Here is a 20,912-nt window from a genome sequence, read left to right on the forward strand (position 1 = left end):
TGGTTTCCTACTGGTTAGTCATCTTAACCAGTACACTTGTTTCATAGTCACTGTGTGATTACAGTTCGTCTACTTGTCAGGTGGATTGTTTTCTGCTAATAAGATTAACTATTGGTAGACTATCCTTGTTTGTTTACAAAGCTGAGTTAATCTGAGATGAAGCATCTTGTTGGCAGAAGAATGAGGGTAGGTGAAGACAGACAAGGAATGTTAGCCAGTGAAGTCACTGTTTAGTGGTCAAATACTCAAATATTTATTTAGAAATACTTTTATTAAGAAATGCTTAAAATGAAATATATATGTATTTATATATATGATTCACCATTTATTACATTTAAAAAGACCAGTGAGGGGCTAGAGAGATGGCTCAGTGGTTATGAGAACTGACTGCTCTTGCAGAGGACCCCGGGTTCAGTTCCCAGTATCCACATGGCAGCTAACAACCTTACATAACTCCAGGGCATCTTAAGTCCTTTACTGATCTTTGCAGGCATTGTATGACACAGAGGACACATGCATGTAGGCAATACATTCGTACACATAAAATAAAAAGACCAGCGATACCACATGTGATGGTTAGTTTTGATCATCATCTTGACATGATCTAGAATCACTTCAGAAAAGTGTCTCAGTGAGGAACTGCCTAGATCAGGTTGGCCTATGTGCAAGTCTGATTTTTCTCAGTTGGGTTAATTGAGGTTGGAAGACCTAACCTGGATGTGGTGGTGACACCATTCTCTGGTCTGGGCCATGAATTTTACGAGTATAGAGAGCTGGCTGAGCAATAACCATGCACATATTCATTACTGTCTGAGCCTGTGGACATGGCCTGCTCCTTTAGGTTCCTGCTGTCTTGATGTCTCTGCCATGATGGACTGTAACTGGCAACTGTGAGCTGAAATAGACCCTTTCTCTTCAAGTCGCTTTTTATCAGGGTTTTAGCACAGCAACTACAACTAGATGAAACTAGAGCACTACAGTAAGAAGGGAGCAATGCCAGAATAGTACAAGGTGTGGTCATTCCACAGCCAGGCTCAATTGCTCAGGAGTTCAGAGAAGGCTGTGTAGAACAGGCTAGTGAAAGACACTGTTGAATTTCGTTAATGCGCTGAACTGTCCTCTGGGGTTTAGTTGAAGTCAGTCACTGGGGAGCATTGGCAGTGGATCGATAACAGAGAAAGATAATTTATTCTCTCAGCTTTCCGCTTTTGGGATTGTCATGTGCTGTCCTTATCACTCAGCTGAAAGTCATTGTTCTTTCTAGGCGGCTCTTTCTGCACAGATATTTTTCTTTTTAATAATTGATTCTTCCCTTTGCTTCTTTAAGTCCCAGGATGGTAGAATTATCTCATTGTTACCAGCCTTTGGGATGGGGGAGGTATTTCTTTATAATTTCCCTCCACTGCCCCAATTTTTGTTTGCTTTTTTTGAGACAGGGTCTCCCTGTAGCTCCAGCTGACCTGGAACCTGCTCTGCAGACCAGGCTGATCTTAAGCTTGAAGAAATCTGCCTGCCTTTCTTTGCTTCCCGGGTATTGGGATTAAAGGTGTGTGCCACCACACCTGGCACACACTGCCCAAATTAAAAAAAAAAAAACTTAAAGTTTCACAGACTGGTGAGATGGTTCAGTGGGTAAAGGCGCTTGCCTTGAAAGCTTGGTGAACTGAGTTCAATCTCTGGAGTCCATCTAAAGGTAGAAGAGAACCTACTCCACAAAGTTGTCCTCTGACCTCCACCACACACTGTGACACGTGCCTTCCATCATGCATATACACATGCACGTGATGGCAAAAATAAAATAATATTTCACAGAGTAGCTAATTTGACTGTTTCTTCTACCAGCACCTTGATAGAAATAATGATGATATGTTTATCTAGAACAATGGTTTAGGTAGCAGGGACTCTGCACTAGAAAGAAGTACGAGCATGCAGGAATTCTGGTAGGACATGACTGGACCTGCACGTGGAAGGTATGCTGGAATGGAGAGGAGGCACGTGCAAAATATACGAAGATAGAATTATCGTGACTTGATGCAACCTTTGTAGCCAATCAGATTAATCTTCTCCAAATACTTATTAGGCATTACAGACCATTTCCCATGATCATAACAAAATTCACAGAATGGGTAAAATAACAGGTTTATTTTGTTTGCAGTTCTAGAGGCTGGAAGGTTTAAGGACATAGTGGCAGCTTCTACTAAGAGGTTTGTACTGTGTCATAACATAGTAGAGGGGAGATGGGCAAGTAAACACACAAGCAAGTGTTGAAACAAGGTGCAGCCTTTAGAACAATCTGCTCTTATGTTTACTACTCTAGCAGCTGAGTGCAGCATCAATTCACGTAGGAGGCTGGAGGCCTCATGTCACACTGCAGACCAATTTGCCAACTCATGAATTCTGGGGGCATGCCATAGCCTTAGGTAAGGGGAAATTCTGCCTTGTAGTTTATATTGCACCAATTTAAGAAAGAGAGAATATTTATAGATTAGTAAAAGAGAGGCAAGCAGGACAGGTGGCCCCCAAGCTTTTAAGTAGCGTGACAGGGAGGCAGGCTCAGGAGAATTAGTAACAATTCTTGTTTTTAACGGTTTTATGGTCCTGTCCCACTGGGTCAGGATAGCATTTCTGGCTCCACTCCATTTTCCAGGGCCCACTAGGCGGTATTGGTAAGGGGTACATGGTCCAAAGAAAACTTCCCAAGCTAGCCTGGGATCTGTGATGAACAGAAATGGGATGTTAGGCTTCGAGCCTATGCATGCAGCAAGCTCATCCAAGTAGGAAATGAAGTTGAGTTTGTCTTTACTGGTATCTTTAATCACACCCCTATGGCCAAAAAAAAAAAAGATAAATGACTTTATTAATCATTCCTTTCTGCACATTTTCAAGTTATAAAATCTACCCCTTACCCAGCAATTTTGTTACTTCTATTTTAGAATCAAATTATGTTTTGTGGATGCTTTTCTCTGTTGGAAAAGAATAGGAAGAGGAGTTTTTTTGACCAAGGGTATTTGTGAGGGAAAATTTGTTACAGGAAATAGAGAGGGAAGCAATAAGCTTTTAGCTCTTGGTTTGATATGAGGATAAAGCCCGATCAGTCCAAATGCAGTTGTTGTTGATGAATGAACAGGATCAGAAAGCACTATAAATATGGACACATACAAATAGCATCACATACATAAAGAGGGATAGGAGTAGTCCCAGCTCCATGGGAGGCTGACACAGGAAGATCACTTAAGCCCAGGAGTTGAAAGCCAACCTGGGTAACATAACAAAAACATGTTTCAAAAAAGTTCAGATGGGGCTGGAGAGATGGTTTAGTGGTTAAGAGCACTGGCTGCTTTTGCAGAGGACCTTGGTTTGGTTCCTAGCACATACATGGTGGCTAACAGCCATCTGTAACTCCAGTTCCAGGGGATCTAATGCATTCTTCTGGCCTCCACAGGCATTGCACACACTTGGTACACTTACATACACGCATGCAAAATATTCATGCACACAAATAAAATGTTTAAAATGTCTTTTTAAAAGTCTATACATATCTATTTATATATTAAGTTTGAGATAGCTATTAAATATTAAGGTGCAGCTATCTGGAGGGAATTAGAGTATGGACCTTTGAGCAAACATCTGGGTTAGAAATAAATTTGTGAGCCACAATTATTTGATGGTATTTAAAGTCATAGGCCTGGATGAGGCCATCTAGAAGTGAGACCTAATTTGGGGGCTGATCAAGTTTAAGGACTGAGGAAGATGAGATGCCATCAAATACAGAGAAGTCACAGCCTGCACGAGGTGGGAAATAAACAAAGATAGAATGGATTTCCTTGGGCCATGAATATGAAGGTGAGGCAAGAAGATAGAGTCACAGGCCATAGACATCTGTGTCTAGGCAGGTGACCAGACTTACTAATTATTCCCCTACAGCAAAATATATTTCATACCTTTTAATGAGCTGCTCCTTTTTAGTTGCTTCAGCCATTAACTTCTGGGATGGAGGTATGGTACAGAGCCCTATAAGGAAGATCAGGAGCAACACTGAAGTCACACCTAGCTTTTCTTTAAGTTTTTCTTCCTCTCATTTCTGGCCTTCCACTGCTTAAGCCTTGAAACATCTGAACACCAACCCTTAGAGTAGAATGGGAGTGCATAGGGAACTTCCTGGAGGTAATTTTGGTGTCTGATTCGGACAGATGTGCTGTGCAGCCGCCCACACCAAACATCAGCATTTGTTCTAGCAGCTGCCTGGTTCCTCCTTATAGACTTTCATGTTCGCTGTCTCTGTCTCTCCTCTCCTCTCCTCTCCTCTCCTCTCCTCTCCTCTCCTAGATTCATTCATCTCTACTATTTTTTCCTCCTATCTGGCATCCCTCCTTCCTCCCTCCCTAGTCACAGTACCCCCATTATCCCCACCATCACCCAAATATCACCCAACTCCTACCATCATCCCTCTCCTTATTTCCCTCCCTCCCCCACACCATGGCCCCTTGCATGCCTTTCGCCCTTCTTCTCTCCTCTCCCCTCCTCTCCTCTCCTCTCCTCTCCTCTCCTCTGCTCTCTTCCTCTTTCCCTCTTTCTCTCCTCTCTCTCCCTTCTCCCTCCCAGCATAATTTATATTGCATTGTATAATACACCCATATGATACTTCTGTATGTGTATATGTGTTAAAGCCATTGGTTGCTTAAATGGAAACACTTAAGAATGGCTAGGATTTATATTTCTGCTTTGACACACCTGCAGTTTTGTTACAGTTTGGGGACAGTGCCCTGTGGGAGGGACTTGGCAGAAGTGCTCTCTGCTTGAATTGGGAGGACCAGCTCCTTCCTAGTCTCCCAGCAGGAGAGTCTCAACTTGACCTCTGCTCTTGCTCATCTTAATTCTAAACCCGTTCTAAACCTAGCAATGTGGACTCTAGCCTTTCTTTGTAGTTGCTCAGAGTCTAAAATCCCATTCTGTCACCTGGTTTTCTGGAACTTACCCACTTCCACCCTCTTTATAATGTGAACCTCTCCCCTCAGTTCCCCTTACTTGCCCCAAGCTACTTAGGACCTTGCTAGTCCGCCCTATTCCCCATCCCATTCCAGCCATTCCTGTTCATGACAGGAACCAATGGCAACCCTAAGGTATGGGTGCACTATTCTCAGAGACAGACCTAACCCAGCTCTGTGCTATACTTTCTGCCAGGGTTTTCTCATCTTGTCAAAGTTAGCAAGTCTCAGGGACTCTTGAAAACTGTTTTGTGAACATGCAGTTACTTATGTGGTGTGAGCTAATCATACTCTCTCTTGTCAGATCATTCTAATAAGTATTTTATAGCTCATTATACATAAAAAACCCTAGATATTTAAAACTCTTCTGTGGTTTTAATATAATTGGATAGTGCTATGAAAGCACTTTAATTAGATTTAAAGAAATACACATTTGTGATAATTTAATGAAGGGTTAAGAATTCTTTTCCTGAAACTCAAGGATCTTCTCAGCTTGTCTCCTCCCTTCCCTCTAATCAAATAGCATATTTGCATCTAGGTGTAGTGATGAGGGCTAGCAATCCCAGTTGCTCAGGTAGCTGAGGCAGGTGCATTGCAAGTGCAAGTTCAGCCCAGAAAATTTAGTGAAAGCCTGTCTGAAAATAATAAAAAAAGAAGGCTGAAGCTGTAGCTCAGTGGTAGTTTACCTGGCATATGTAAGGCTTTGTGTTCAAATTCTAATACTACAAACAAACATGCTTTTAAAAAGCCCACATAAATATCAAGCAAATAAACCTGAATAGCATACACATTTGCCAACTTAGGAGAACACAGTTTTTAAAATTAGCTTCATATCTCTTTTATTTATACAGAGGAATACAAATCAGTATTGCTTAGTATTGTATTCTTATATGCTTCTTATAGATTACTTGTGACTGTTTTTATTTATTAAGGACACTTGTTTGGTCCAAATGAGGATCCTGTTTATATTTTAAAATAACATACCTGCGATTCTTTAAAAGGCTTACTAATCTAATTGGTGGGAATGCCAATAGGAAGAACAATAGTTACCACACACTGGCTTTCACTGTGCATCTGGTACTCTCCTAATTGCTTTGAAGACATTTAAAAAAAGTCCTGGAGAAAAAAGTTTGTTAAACTCAATGTTATTATATAGATGAAGGAGCTGAGATCTTAAGAGATCCTCACAAAGTTAATGAGCTTCAAAGTTGAGACTGATCCCCTGAGCTTCAGCTCTAGAACCCTCCGCATCCTGAGGTGGTAACTGACAGCAAGTAATATCCTGGGTCTGATATATTTGTATAAGAATTTAACAGTTATGAGGCAGGATAAAGAGACAGGGAAAATTATTGAGATGGAATATGATTGAAGTCTTTTACTAAGAATCAAGAATTCTAGCACAATTAATATTTTCTGTGGTTACCCACATAGACAATATTCCTTTTGTATAGAAAAGAATGTTAAAATAGTAGTGAACTATGCTTAAAATCTAATCCTATATGACCTTTAAGTGTCACCTTACTCCTTTCCCAGGTATTTTCTGGGAAGATCAAGGACAAGACTTAAACCTTTGTTTACAGTTAAAACATTTTAACTTCTCCTGAGACTCTTATGACTAGAGTTTTACCCTATCAGTCTCAATCCTGTCCAATGCATAGAACCCACACTGTGCTCTCAATTAAGTTCATTTGCAATCCTTAAGACGTAACTTCAGAAGTCACCCAAACACTATGTATGGTTACTGTAAGACATTTTTTTTTTTTTTTTTGAGAAACCCAGGTGTGCCTTAACTACAGGTCTGCTTCCCACTTGCTTGTCCTGAAATTCTTTCCTGTGATGAAGCCAAGGATTTGGCTTTGATTGAGCGGAGTTCCCAAGACTGAACGAAATGCCTCAGCCTGTAGGCTGCAGTCTGGAGCGATGTCTCTGCCCCACCATAGCTGATAGTTGCTCACTCTCTTCAGGTCTCTCTCTCTCTCTCTCTCTCTCTCTCTCTCTCTCTCTCTCTCAATGTATTATCTCAATGTTCTATCCTTAGAAGCTATATAAATTCTACTTTTAATAACAAATGGAAAGACTGGACTCAAGCAGAATAGAAACTTTGTTTCCAATAAATTCAGTTAATCTGAAAAATTTGATTAATTCTTTTTGCTAAATTAATCCTGTCCACAGAGTCAGCATAGCTTGCTCCCCACCCCCAGTCAGACACAGTGACATATACACACCTCTTATACAATGGCACACATATGGTGAATTGTGCATTTAGTTGCTTCTAATACTTTATATCACTTTAATTCACATTCGTTTGATTTTACTTAAATGGCAGGGCACTAATTTTAAGATTCAATTAATTGTGTTTATGTTTAAACAGAGTAAACATACCTTTGAATACCCTTGTGGCCCATCGTGCTTGGAGCTCTGTGCCTGCTAAGATGGACCCAGTAAGGCCAATAAGGCCAATGATGGCTAATGTTGTTCTCTCTAGGTTTGGGGGAAAAACTTGCTTGTATAGGATGACCTTGTTTGTACAAAGGCTTTTGAGGGGTTCTTCCAAAAAGGGAAAAGAAAATCTGTATCCTGTAGCGAAGATCACGACGTCAATGTTGGTTTCTACTGTCCCATCTTCAAAGATAACAGAGGTCTCTGTAAAATCCTTCACGCTGGTTTTCACAGCCACTTTCCCACAGAGGATGCAGAATGGGAGCTCGTCATTCACAATAAATTTCTTTTTTGTCCTTTGACACAGAGGGGAAAAAATTCATTGTAGTTATATCTCCCAAAGACTTTAGCAAATGATTTCTTCAGCCACTTGAAGAAAATTATCTGCCACACCAAGGAAGTGGATTGACCAGTGTCTAACTCAGTTGTTACCTGATTTACTGTTTATGACATGCTTTATTTCCTTGCTTTCTCAGAAGCATGTGGAAAATTATTACTCTTTGTTGATTTGACTTACAACTCTCTCTCCTTTTTATTACATTTATCCCTTTATTGTGTGTGCGTGCATGCGTGCGTGTGTGTGTGTGTGTGTGTGTGTGTGCACATTCCTGAGTACCATTGTGTGCATGTGTGGAGGTCAGAGAAAACAGGCAGAAATAGGTTCTTTCCTTCCATCACATGGATTTTGGGGACTGAACTCAGGTTGTTAGGCTTGGCAGCAAGTGCTTTTACCCCTGAGCCATCTCACTAGGCCTTGATTTACAAATCTTTTTCCATTGGAATTCACTTCTGGAGCAATGCTTTCTTCTTTTCTTCCCTTCCTTCTTTTTCTTTTCTGATTTGGCGATTGAGCCAAGGGCCTCACAAATGCTAGGCAAGTGGTTTACCACTGAGCTATACCCCTAGCCCAACAATGATTAAAGTGTAATGTCAGACTATACAACAAGTCATTTGTTGATCAATTTAATTGTCATAGGCTTCCAGAAATAATCTTAGGCCAAGAGGAAATCAATAAGAAAGTATTTGTCTAAAAATAAAAATTGTGAGGCTATTTTCATGAATAGCTGTTTTCATTGTGAGCATCATTGCCCAATTATATCAAACATAGAGTCTATATAAAATTGACAGGTGGATCATCCTCTGTGACTTGTTTTTTCTTGTAATTTGAAACATATGTTGCTAAAGAATGTTTGGGTCAGGCATATACTAAATCACTGTGTGACACTGCACGCGGTTCAAAGCTTTTCTTTTTCTTGCTAATATACGGTGGTATATTAGAATGCATCATTTCAGGAATTCTCTTCATGATTTCATACCCCTGATCACAGTCAGAATAGACATTCACTATTACAGGAAATGAAGGCTGAGCATCTGCTTTCTGGATGGTAGCAGTTTCAAGATGCCTCAAAGCCCACTGAAATTTCCTTTCAAACTGGAAATCAAAGTTACCATCCTTCACTGTATTCTAGCCTTATGAATTTACTACTTATGTTGCTAGACAGAGACTATGCCTATTTCAAGAACTGCTGTGGAACTTGAGCAGTCTTTGGGAAATAAGTTTACAGGACAATAAACTAGGATAATGCTATATTGAACATGCTGAGTTCTGAATAACATAGAATGAGAAATGTTGGTTTAAACGTTTCCCATAAGAAATTCAAATCAAAACTACAGTAACATGCCACCTCACTGCAGTTGGAATGACTATTGTTGGGAAATATCATAGAGGTGCTTCAAAAGACTGAGTAGTATCTTATCTACCATATGGTCCATCTTTCCCACTTCTGGGAAAATATCCAAAGGAAATGAAAGCTGTATGCAAAAGAGATACTTATGTGTTCATTTTTATTGTGGCATTATTCACAGTAGCTAAAGTATAGAATCAGCTAAAGTGCTCACCAACAAATGAATGCAAAATGTGATACACACACACACACACACACACACACACACACCATACAATGGAGTATTTTCAGCCACAGACAAGAGTGAAATCTTTTCATATATAGAAAATTAGTGGACTTGAAAGATATGTTGAATGAGATAGTAACACAGAAAGACAAGTGCTACATATTCTTTCTCTTATGTGGAAGCTGAAATCAGAATAGTGACTAATAAAGAGAGATGGGAAGGATATGGGACAGAAAAAGGGTGGAAAAAGGAGGTTGTATTTGAACAGTGGCTGCTGTATGCATGTATGGAACTCCATTGACACGTGAAATTTATACATCTTAGTAAAAAATAAGATAAACAGAAAATTCTCACAAAATGAAAAATTAAGTACCCTTTTGTAATAGTTAATCCATAATTCTCATGGTTCAATATCTTATTCATCTGCCTCTCTTGATTCCAGCTTAGGAAACGCGAAGGCAGAACTCGTGCAATCAAATTATACCATCTTCTTGTATTCATCATATTAAATGGGTAGCCCCCACTTGAGGAGCGGCTGATAACCCAAGTGCCAGTTCTAGTGCTGAGAACTACCTGAAAAGCAAAGCAAGAAGGGTAAATACAGGTCTGCCACTTTGTAGTATTTTTGATATGTTTCAAATTATAATAATATTCTGGGTTTCTAATATAGATCTATATGTGATGATGTTTCTGTTGGTATGATTATTCTAAAAACACATCACTTCATTTATATATGTTAAGTATCTTCATTATGTTTATAGAATTGTAAGAATAGGATTATAATATTTGTAGGTATAATATGTTGTCTGGCAATTTTGTGTGTGAGTGCACATACGTGTGCAAATGTGCACTGAATGTGTGTGCAGGTGCATGTGGAGGTCAGAGGTCAACCTCAGGTGCCATTCCTAAGACTGAACCCAGGCCCATTTATCTCCCCAGGTCCAGCTCTAGCAATATTATTTTTTAAATATATAAATAATGTAGAAATTAAAGAAAGTGTAGAAAAGAAATTTTAGCCAAACTCAGTGCAAATCTATTTTTCTGAGATCTCATAATTTTGATATAATTTATGCAAGTGTAACAAGTCTCTAATTTTTGAGTTGTTTGGAATTTTTAAAAATCATCATGTATGGGTCTGGAGAGATGGCTCAGCAGTTAAGAGCATTGCCTGCTCTTGCAGAGGACCCAGGTTCAATTCCCAGCACCAAAATGACAGCTAACAACCATCCATCCATACATAATTCCAGTTCTAGGGGACTCCAATGCCTTCTTCTGACCTCCAAAGGCATTGCATGACACAGGTGCACTTACACACATGCAGGCAATACACTCATACACATAAAAATAATAAACAAAATATAAAAAAACATCGTGTATACTCAACAAATTGAGGATTGCTTTTATCTTAAAACAGAAGAAATCTGATTTCTAAAAGAAGAGTTGAAGACATTTGGAAACAATCTCACCTTTAGATTCTGTTTTTGCTTTTATTGTTTTTTGATTTTTTAAAATAAATATTTTATTTATTATTTTTATTTTATGTGTATGAGTGTATTGCCTGCATGTATGTGAGTGCACCCATGTTGTGCAATGCCACAGAGGTCAGAAGAGTGCTGCAGATTCCCCTGGAACTGGAGTTAAGTACAGTTTGTAGCCACCATGTGGGTGCTGGGAATCAAACCCGGGTCCTCTGGAAGAGCAGGCAGTGCTCTTAACTGCTGAGCCATCTCTCCAGCCCCTGTTTTTGATTTTTGAGAGAGGGTCTCCCTGTAAACCCAGTTACCTGGAACTCATTACATAGACCAGGCTTGTCTTGATCTCATAGAGATCCACCTGCCTATAGCTGTGTGCTGGGATTAAAGGCATGCACCATTACGGGGGATATCTATGTGCTCTTATGTGGGGTTTTGACAGAATTTCACAGGTGTATGTAAAAGAAAGATGACTGGGTGTGGTTATACATGTCTATTATCCCAGAATTTGGAAGTCTGAGGCAAGAGTTTGAGGCCTGATAAGGCTACACAGTGAGACCCTATCTCAAAAGAGAAAAATAAGAGAGAGGTGGAAGGAGAGGAAGGGGGAAAAGGAGGGGAGGAAGGAGTGCAGGTAGGGACACAGGGAGGGAGAGGTGGGAAAGAAGGAAGGAAGACAAAGAATATGAAATAGAGATCAGCCCTCTGTGGAATGATTTGCCTAATTGGTCTTTTTCCTGAAAAGATCACTTCTATAAATGCCTGGAGGTTTCCCATCCACACAGTTTCTCTGGACTCCTTTTAGAGATTGCTCAGTTCTGTAATGTGAGTCTTCTAAAAGAACAGACCAAGAGTGGCTTTGGGGCTTTTTTTTTTTTTTTTAACCACTTACCCCATGCCAACACAATTTAGCAATTGGCCAGTGTGTTTTGTAGCCTTGACTACTTCTCTCCAGTCACCCATGCTGACAGGGGTGGGGACGTTGATTCAGAAATGGTGTACCTGAGCTGCCCTTTGACTGAGCTCCACTGCTATGTCTCCACCAGTGTTCCCAAGACCAACCACTAGGACGCGCTTGTCTTGAAAGGGGTCTGGAATCCTGTACTCTTGGCTGTGTAGGATCTGACCTTGAAACTTATGGATTCCTGAAGGAGGGAAAAGAAAGGAAAAGAAAGGGTCTGAAATATCTAAAGCAATAATTCCCCAGTATGCAGCAATAGGGAAGTCCCAGAAATTTGACAGCACTTTGCTTCTGCCATTAGTGGCAGGAAGGAGGAGCATAAGGTGCTTCTCTCTGGGAATGCAGTGAGCCCAAGTGCAGATCTCCTACAACCTGCCTTGTTAAAAATACTGATCATAAGCCAGGTGTAGTAGCGCACACCTTTAATCCCAGCACTCGGGAGGCAGAGATAGGTGGATCTCTGTGATTGATGCCAGCCCTGGGATAGTCTACATAGGGAGTTCCAGGCCAGCTGGGACCACATAGAGACCCTGTCTCAAAAAACCAAACCAAAACAAAACTTAAAACCGAAAACAAAGAACTGATCAGGGCTATAGAGATGGCTCATGAGTAAAGGTGCTTGCTGCCAAACTTGATGACCTGAGTTCAATCCCTAGAAGCCACATGGTGGAAAGAGGGAACTGACTTTTGCAATTTATCCTCTGACTTCCACATGTGTGTTACGGTGTGCACACACACACTTATATACCCACAAAAATGTAAAAGAAAAGATAATTCCATAAGAGTGTTCCCTTTATTTTTATTTTATTTTTTGAGACATGGTCTCACTGTTTAGTCATGGCTGGCCTAGAACTCAATACATAGAGAGGCTGGCCTTGAACTCACAGAGACCCTCCTGCCTCTGCCTCCTGAGTTCTGGCATTAAAGGTGTGCACCATCACACCTGGCAGGAGTGTTCCTTTTTAATGTAAGTACTTTGGGGAATCAGAGTCATTGCAGACAATGAGAAACATTCCATGTATCATTCTTAAATATCCTAGGCAAGACAGAATATTTCTAGTCCTGTGTTATGATATTCCCATGTACTGTACTATGTCCAACTATAATCTATTGGTTGCTATACTCTTACATCTAAATATGTGCTTAACATTTTCTCTTAGATACTGAATAAGCCAGAAAACCAAACCAAACCAAAACAACAGCAGCAAACCAGGTGCAGCTGCATGGTGTTTTACTCAGTAGAGCGTTACTATATAATGTGATTTTGTAATAGTAAACCAGAAAAGCCATCCCTTTGAAATGAAGGAATAAAGAAAAGTCTTTCCAGAGAAGTAGAAGTGGAGACTTTATCACTTTATCTAGCCTACAAGAAATGCTAATAGAAGTTTTACAAACAGAAGAGATTACAATGGAGTAAAAGGAAAAATGAAAAGCTGTGAAATTCACTGGTAAGAGCAATAATACAGATAAATTTAAAGTATTTATTATAAATATAATGCATAAATCATGAAAGCTAACAACCAAAATAATTAAAAATAACTACAATAATACATAGCTACAATTGAAAGCAATAAAATTGCCACATCTAAATAGATGTATGATAGGCTTTTGATTAAAATTTGACATCTTTTCATGATGTCGAGGCCAGTGAGATGACTCTGAGGCCAGTGAGATGACTCTGCAGGTAAGAGTGCTTCCACCAAGGTTGACAATCAGAGTTCAGTTCCCGGAACACACATGATGGAAGGAGAGAACCAACTCCTGCAAGCTGCTCTCTGACTTCATATGTGCTGTGTCACACATACACCCCCCCAATATAAAAATAACAATGAAAAAATTTAGAAGGAACATACATGAATATAAAAGCAGTCATATTAAAATAAGCCCATGGCTAACATCATAATGAATGGGGAAAAGTTGAAAGCGTCCTACTGCAATCAGAGACAAGGCAAAGATGCCCATGTCCATCACTCTTATTCAGTGTATTACTGGAAATCCTAACAGAGCAATCAGGCATTCAGTTTGGAAAGGAAGCATGGCAATTATGATATTTATATAAGAAGAGTTGTCAAGTATTTTTCCTTTCTACTTAGTTGGGTATCCCTGAAGATATGAAAGACATGAACCATTGCCTTGCTAGTAACAGTGAGGTAGGGCTTTTATAGTGTAGGTATCCCCAGTGGTAACTCTCAGAGTGACAGGAAATGCTGGTGACAAGGACAGTGACTGTCAGCCCCACAGACAGGTGGGATGAAGCACAAAGAGTCAGGTGGTGAAGCTCAGTAGTTTAGAGGACTAGACAGTTGTACGTGCTTTGGAACTTTTAATGCACAAAGATCAAGCTTCCTCCTAGATTTTATCATTTTCCTAATAGTCACTGATTCAGTTCCACTTAGGAACATTGACTGTCCATAATATAGAACAAAATATAAGCAAAAATTTTTAATCATATTCTTTTTCTGCTGAGTTCCCCCAAATGGAAACCAAGCAGCAGTTACGGCCCTCCAAGTGCTCAAGCCAACTATGCAGAATTTGAAAAAAATACATACGGGGGTCAGTTTTCTGATCCTTAGCTTTACATCCTCTTTGAGGGTCTGAAACTGAAGCAGCCAGGAGGTGGAAATTGGATGAACTTGGAAAGTGCTGTGGTTTATTTTCCTGTCTATAGACATTTAACCAGGTGTCAGCGATGCTAAGACCTTGGCTCAGAGGGTCTACGGGAGCTGGTGTCTGATCCATGCTTTAATGGCTGTTTGGAACTGACTGCAGGGATGGTGGATGTGCTTTCAGTGAGTGCTCAGTCCACTATTGACAGGGTATGATGCATCTTTTATGTGGACCAGATGATGGTCATGTGGGAGAGGGGCCATCTAATGCCTGCTTAAAAGGGCTTTGTACAACATGTCAACGAGACTCCAACAGATAAGCGGCATGGCACGTGTAAGCCATTTTTCTCATAGAAATGTGACTGGAAGAGGTAAAGGACAGGAACAACAGTGAAGCTCAGACACTTTTTATAATATTTCTTCTTGAGAAATTATGGATTGAATTCTCACCTGAGTCCTAAACACATTTTAAATATAATATTCTATTTAATTGTGATTGCTTTTTATAAGATTTTATATTTCATGGTTTTCCTTGAAAGGAAAATTCAAGTGGCTGGAGAGATGGCTCACTGGGTAAGAGCTTGCTCTGAAAGATTGAGGACTTGAGTTTGGATCTCAGCACCCATGGAAAAGTCAGGCACCACCTGGTGCATGACTGGAGCCCCAGTACTGTTAGGGGTGGAGACAGGAAGCTTCTGGGGCTTGCTGGCCACCAGTTTAGTTCCAGGTTCAGTGAGAGACCCTGTCTCAAGGGAGTAAGGTGGAAGGCGAAAGGTTAAGATACCTCATGCCTTTGTGCCCCTACACACATGAGCGTATAACACACACATATGAAAAACAAAACCACAAAACTTTACTTACTCATGCTTTCAGGGTCACTAAGAACTGACAGAAGATTAGCTCTACAGATTAGCAGTCCCTCACTTTACTAATTTTATTTTCCACACTTGAATTTGAATAGATCTCAGCTTTCTGAATGTTATGACTTCAAAGGTAGAAATTTGCGTATCATAAATGTATTGATAAAATAAACTGAACTGATTCCAAAATGGTATTGTGAAATGCTCTGATCTGAGAGGGGCAATAGACTATTTTAAACACTGGATTTATTAATGTGTATGCATGATTTCTGGTTTGCATTCTTTACAAAGAACCTGTTAAGCTTCCATGTACACTCACTTCCCTCAAGTTTTTGAATTATAGGTCATTCCTGATTCATATGACCTGTAACTCAACTCCCCAAATTAAAGATTTTTTTTTGTCTTTTTGAGACAGGGTCTCCTATGTAGCCTCTGACTGTCCTGGAACTTACTATGTAGACCAGGTTGGCCTCAAACTCACAAAGATCTGCCTGCCTCTGCCTCCCAAGTGCTGGGTTTAAAGGCGTGCACCACCATGCCCTGCCAAATTAAAGCTTTTTAAAAATGACAGATCAGATAGTTTGAGTCTTATTTGATCACTGAACTTGAAGTAGACATGCAGGATAAGGCTTCAACCATAGCTATTTATAATAATAAAAATAATAAAACTGCACACAAATAGTATTTTGTGTCATTCAAAATAATCCTGAACACATTATTTTCAAGCGAATATAACATTGTCTATAAGTACGATGAAGTAATTTCAATTACAGTTTTTCAATTCACTTTTCTTCTTCTAGAAGAACCCAAAAGAGTAGTAATGGTCCCAGGTAGAATTGACTCACCAGGGAAGGACTCCAAAGGTAAATTGGGACTCAGGAAATGCCCTGTACAAACCATGACAGCATCGAACACAGCTCTGTCCTGCTTGCCATTTGTCTCAGTGACAACATCCCATTGACCAGTTTCAGAGAAGTCTGGACGTTGAGTTACGCTGCACACGGTAGTCTATTAGCAAAAGACATACACTCTGTCAAAACCTTTGAACCTCACACAGTGACTGGCACAGCACCAGTGTCTGTTATTTAAATGTTTTGGTTGTTAGCCTTAACCTTTAATGGCTGCGCTATCCTTCCAGCCCAGCTCTGTTATTTTAAATGGACTAACTCCTATGGTACGAAGTCTATAAGTATCAGTTATCTTGTTCCCAGAGAAGTTAAGTAACATGCACACTCTCAAAGGTGGTTATATGTGAACAAGGACTTAAGACAGCCAAATTCTTTCACTGGAAGGATAAAGCAGTTTTTCCTGGAGGGAGGGAAATGAGATAAAATTCCTGATGTACTGGGAAAAGACAGGAAATTGAACTTTCCTCCATTATTGTTTTTATGATTGAGAGTTATAGTTGTTTCTTCCTGATGGGTTTCATAAACAAAATTATTCTTACTTTCTTCTCAGGAAAAAATTATAAGTTTTGTCCTAAATGAGAGTTTGACACTAGAGGAAGAATCAGGAGGAGCATGGAGGAGGCCATTATTTACCTAATACACACCAAGATAAAAATCAAGAAAACATGTGCTGCCTCATCTTATTTACCCTAGACTGCTGAAGAGGCCAGCCTCCAATCATGGACTTTCCACAACCCAAACTATCTTACCTTAAACCGAATATATTTCAGGAGGTCAAAGTGCTCTGCAAATTCTCGGAGATAGTTCCAGAATTTCTCATGGCTCATGTAATTGGGGTAGTCTTCTTGAAATGGGAAGTCACTGTAACATGACATCTCCTTGCAGACATTTGTCACTAGTGACCTGTAGACCCTGGTCATCCCATCATTGGAAGTTTCCTGTTGTGGAGGTGTATTTAGTGTGAGGGAAAGAAGGAACAGGTAGATCTTGGTGGTTTATGCATACCCAGAACAGAGATCTTGGTAGCTTATGAATGTCCAGGTAAAAGGAGTTCAGAGCAGTTAGTGTTCTAATTAAAATTTTAAAGAGTTCTAGGAAACCAAGCATTGGATATCTGTGCTGTCATGATAAGATATCCTTAGTGGGACTGGAATAATTAAATGCAGTATCTTTGCCCTATCACAAGGAAGCCGATAATAGCACTAACATTGCCCTTGAATGAGTCCATGAATGAGAGTCAGTCTTCGCTGGCCGTTTTTTCTTTACCTGTCATAGCTACTCTCTCCACTCACATTCTGGACAGTTTCCTCTTTGCCTTTCTTCAGGGAACCCCTTGATAGTTTTTCTCATGTACCTCATGTATATTTTCTTATTGGCTCCTTCCCATCAGCATTAAAAATACCCAATACTAATTTTTAAGAAGAAAACAACCCTATCAATTGCCCTTTCTCTCTCCCTTCTATCTCAGCCTATGTAGGTCACCTCTGTTTTCTCCTGCATTTCCCAACATGTTCTCTGATCTCTTGATATCTATCACTCAAAAGCAAAACAAAAATATTTGTATTAAAGGCATCAAGGACCTTCCTGTGACTGAAGCTAATCTGCATTTCTCCCTATATCTTCCTTCCCTTCACCTTCCCTTTGAAGTCTTCTAGCACATAATAGTCTGCAGCGGGCAGCTGCTCTGGGAGTATAGCACTGTGGATCTCTGCAATAAAGCTGCTCACACTGCATTGTAATGATCTCTTTGCTGTTTCTGTTCCCTTCTAGACTATACTGAGGGTAGGGTTCCTGTCTATTTTATGTACCATTGTGTCCCGGCAGAGGGACATAATAAATATATGTTGAATGAATGAAAATAAATACTACTTGTATCTTCTTGGAGGAAAAAAAAACCCAACATATAGATGATTGGAAAAACTACCTTGAAATTTAATATCATTTGCCTGTGAGTACTGTTACTATGTTTAATCAGTATTTTTCCTTTTGGTTAACTCAATATTTTTCTCAAATTAATCTCTATTATTTTTGAATAAGATAAAGTTCACAAACAAGCTGTAGAGTCAAATAGCAGAAGCTACACAAACCGGCCCCAAGATTTTCCTTTTTCTTCCACTTTGACATTTGGTAGCTTGATGAGGCTTATAGTATACTGGATAATGGTAGTCTCCCCTCTCCTTCCCACATTCATACCAGTGGAATGAACACTGATCTTCTCTTCTGAGTATGTTTAGTAGTTGTGCCTGCCTGGATTCCACCTTTAAAGCATTCTTGTGCTCCTCCGCTGGGACACCCCTTAATCTCATAAAATACCTTACTACTTTGCAGCCAGGACCAATCTTAGCCTGAGGCAGATGCTATTTACCCATTTTTAGACTCATTTTCTGATGCTCAAGTTGCAGACAACTGGCTAGGCCCTGAACATAGTGCCCCAGACTGCATATTCTACTTCTCTGAAAGGACTGGTCAGTTCCTGAGTCCTTCCTGCTCTGATAATGAGAAAGCTACTCCACTTCCCACCACACCTGCTTCCCTCCTTCTTGCCAGCTCTCTTCCATAAGACCTGAACCACGCCTGGGAGTTGTCTCCATTTCTTCACTCCACCTGCATCTTTACCAAGTTTGTTGTCTGCTCCTTATTCTCCAAGGTTGTCCAGCTAACCAGACACTTGATGTTTTTAGAATGTCCAGGTCCAGAAATGATCACAAAATTTCAAACTATGTTTATCTTATCAGATTTCACTCTTTTCCCCCTTCTCTGTTCTGTGTCCTGGACAATGCTCTGCCTATTCTTAAGGGGCCTCACTCCTCAGACTACATCAGGCAGAGTGTTTACTACTGCCCCATATACATGTTTGGGTTGATGCAGTGAACTACTTCCTTCTTTGATTGTCAAGGCAGGTTAAAGCTGCCATGAGTGAGCAGAAGTGCAAGGCCAATTTCAATCTCTGGAGGTAGGAAGATGTGAATCATGTACCGCATACTTCCAGAGTCCCCCAAAGTCACTACTTCTCTCAAAACAGGTGGGCTCCAGGTTCTCATCCAAGCAGCACTTGATGGAGGACAGGCCACTCACACCAGCTCCAATCACCGCAATCTTCTTGGCCATGGTATACTCTGTTTGAAGAAGGTCAAGCAAAGCTTTGTATGGAAATGTTGAAACAGAGTTCTTGAAATAAGACTCAACTTATATAATGTTAGAAATAATCTTATTTAATCTTTGAATGGAAATTGAATCATTTTGATTTAAAATGCAGGCTCTGGAAGCAAACTATAAGTACTGGCTATACCTCCTACCAGTTGTGTAACCTTGGACTAGCTGTTATTCATCTATGTGCCTTGCTTTTATCTTCAGTAGAAGGGGGATGATGATGATAATGATGATAATAATATTCACTAAAGATTCTTTTGTGAAGGTTAAATGACTGATAATGCATTGGAAGGGTTTAGAAATATACTTGTTAATAGTAATTGCTCAATTGAACCCAGCTGTTATTATTGTTTTTATTATGGAGTGTAGCCAGTACCTTAATCTTGTTGGGATCCTAGAACCTCTCAGTATTGAAGGGACCTTTTACTATCATCTTGCCTCTCTGAATCTTAGAAATTGCAGTCAATTGAAGTGTTGGTTTTTACTCAATGTACCTGTAATCCTGGAGAATAATTGGCTATGACCAGATACTGTCATACAACAAAGATGTTATGTACATTGAGGATTTGGGGTTCTTTAGCTCATACAGAGACAAGACTGACTGTAGTAGAGAATAGAATCCTCAAGAAAAGGTATATGGAATATTCTGGAGTTCAGGATGAAGTCAAGGGGAATGAAAGATACTGAAATATGTATTGTGACTGAGAACCAATTTTCTTTTCTTCTTGCTTGGTAAATGTGCTATGATTTATTTAACTCAGGTTTCCAAGTGAGGATTTGATTATTTGGTTATTAATGTTTATTATGCTTTGATGACCATTCTACCAGCTAAACTCTTGGTAAATACATGTGTTTATTTCCTTAGAATATGTTCTAAAGAGTATAATTGAAAAAAATACATAAAATAATAAGGATTTTTGACATGTTGCTAAATTGTCTAGTTGCTTTCCTGCAGTGTATTTATATAATTCACTACACACTGCCTCATTCTCTGAACTTCATGTTTGATAGGGGAAAATATTAACCTGAGACTTGGTGTTACTAACCAGATTGGACAGGTTTTCATATATTCTTTGACGCATGGTATTTTTTTTTTATTTTAAAAATTGCCCACTTGACTCCTATCCTCAGGCCTCTTGGGATAAGTCTATAGCGCAGGCCTCCCCGCCTTGACTCCCCAAGCCACATTCACCCTTCCATCTCCCCCGCTATTACCTCCGGCCTGGTGGTTCTAACCAGATTGGACCAGTTTTCATTTATTCTTTGACGCATGGTATTTTTTTTTTATTTTAAAAATTGCCCACTTGACTCCTATCCTCAGGCCTCTTGGGATAAGTCTATAGCGCAGGCCTCCCCGCCTTGACTCCCCAAAACACATTCACCCTTCCATCTCCCCCGCTGTTCGCTACTCCCAGTTTGGGACCTGCGCCATTCCTAGTCTTGGGGCCCCAGACACCTGGGGAACCAATACTGCTTCCTGATCCTTCTCACCCAGACCAACTTAGTGCCTTTCTTGGGCCCCAGGAGCACCACTTCTGGTCCTGGCCCCGCCCTCACCTCTCTCTGCTTCCCTGGGCCTGCACCACCGGCTAACTCTCCTAGCCTGCACTCCTATCCTCA

The 20,912-nt window shown here is 40.1% G+C and overlaps 1 protein-coding gene across 5 annotated transcripts in view; it reads right to left on the bottom strand.

Annotated features, from left to right (window-relative positions):
• Positions 1–2,120: 2,120 nt before the first annotated feature.
• Fmo4 (flavin containing dimethylaniline monoxygenase 4) overlaps positions 2,121–20,912 on the bottom strand; it is a 31,510-nt gene continuing 12,718 nt past the window's right edge. Inside the window, exons 2-10 of one of the 5 annotated variants that reach the window (XR_003846301.1) lie at positions 19,119–19,258; positions 16,892–17,080; positions 16,080–16,242; positions 11,810–11,952; positions 9,709–9,908; positions 7,368–7,720; positions 6,036–6,101; positions 3,942–4,011; positions 2,774–2,823 (exon numbers count right to left, since the gene is read on the bottom strand). Coding sequence is in view for 4 of the 5 variants with exons in the window: in XM_008848521.3 (XP_008846743.1) it covers positions 2,364–2,823; positions 3,942–4,011; positions 7,368–7,720; positions 9,709–9,908; positions 11,810–11,952; positions 16,080–16,242; positions 16,892–17,080; positions 19,119–19,250 (1,710 nt within the window). In the remaining variant the exon portion in view is untranslated. Of the gene's footprint in view, positions 2,824–3,941; positions 4,012–6,035; positions 6,102–7,367; positions 7,721–9,708; positions 9,909–11,809; positions 11,953–16,079; positions 16,243–16,891; positions 17,081–19,118; positions 19,259–20,912 lie in introns of those variants that run through there. The other 4 variants (XM_008848521.3, XM_029553752.1, XM_029553753.1 and 1 more) reach the window with 4 other exon arrangements.

Source organism: Nannospalax galili, unplaced genomic scaffold (genome assembly GCF_000622305.1).
Source record: "Nannospalax galili isolate Female #2095 unplaced genomic scaffold, S.galili_v1.0 scaffold624, whole genome shotgun sequence".
In the NCBI taxonomy this organism is placed as follows: Eukaryota; Metazoa; Chordata; class Mammalia; order Rodentia; family Spalacidae; genus Nannospalax; species Nannospalax galili.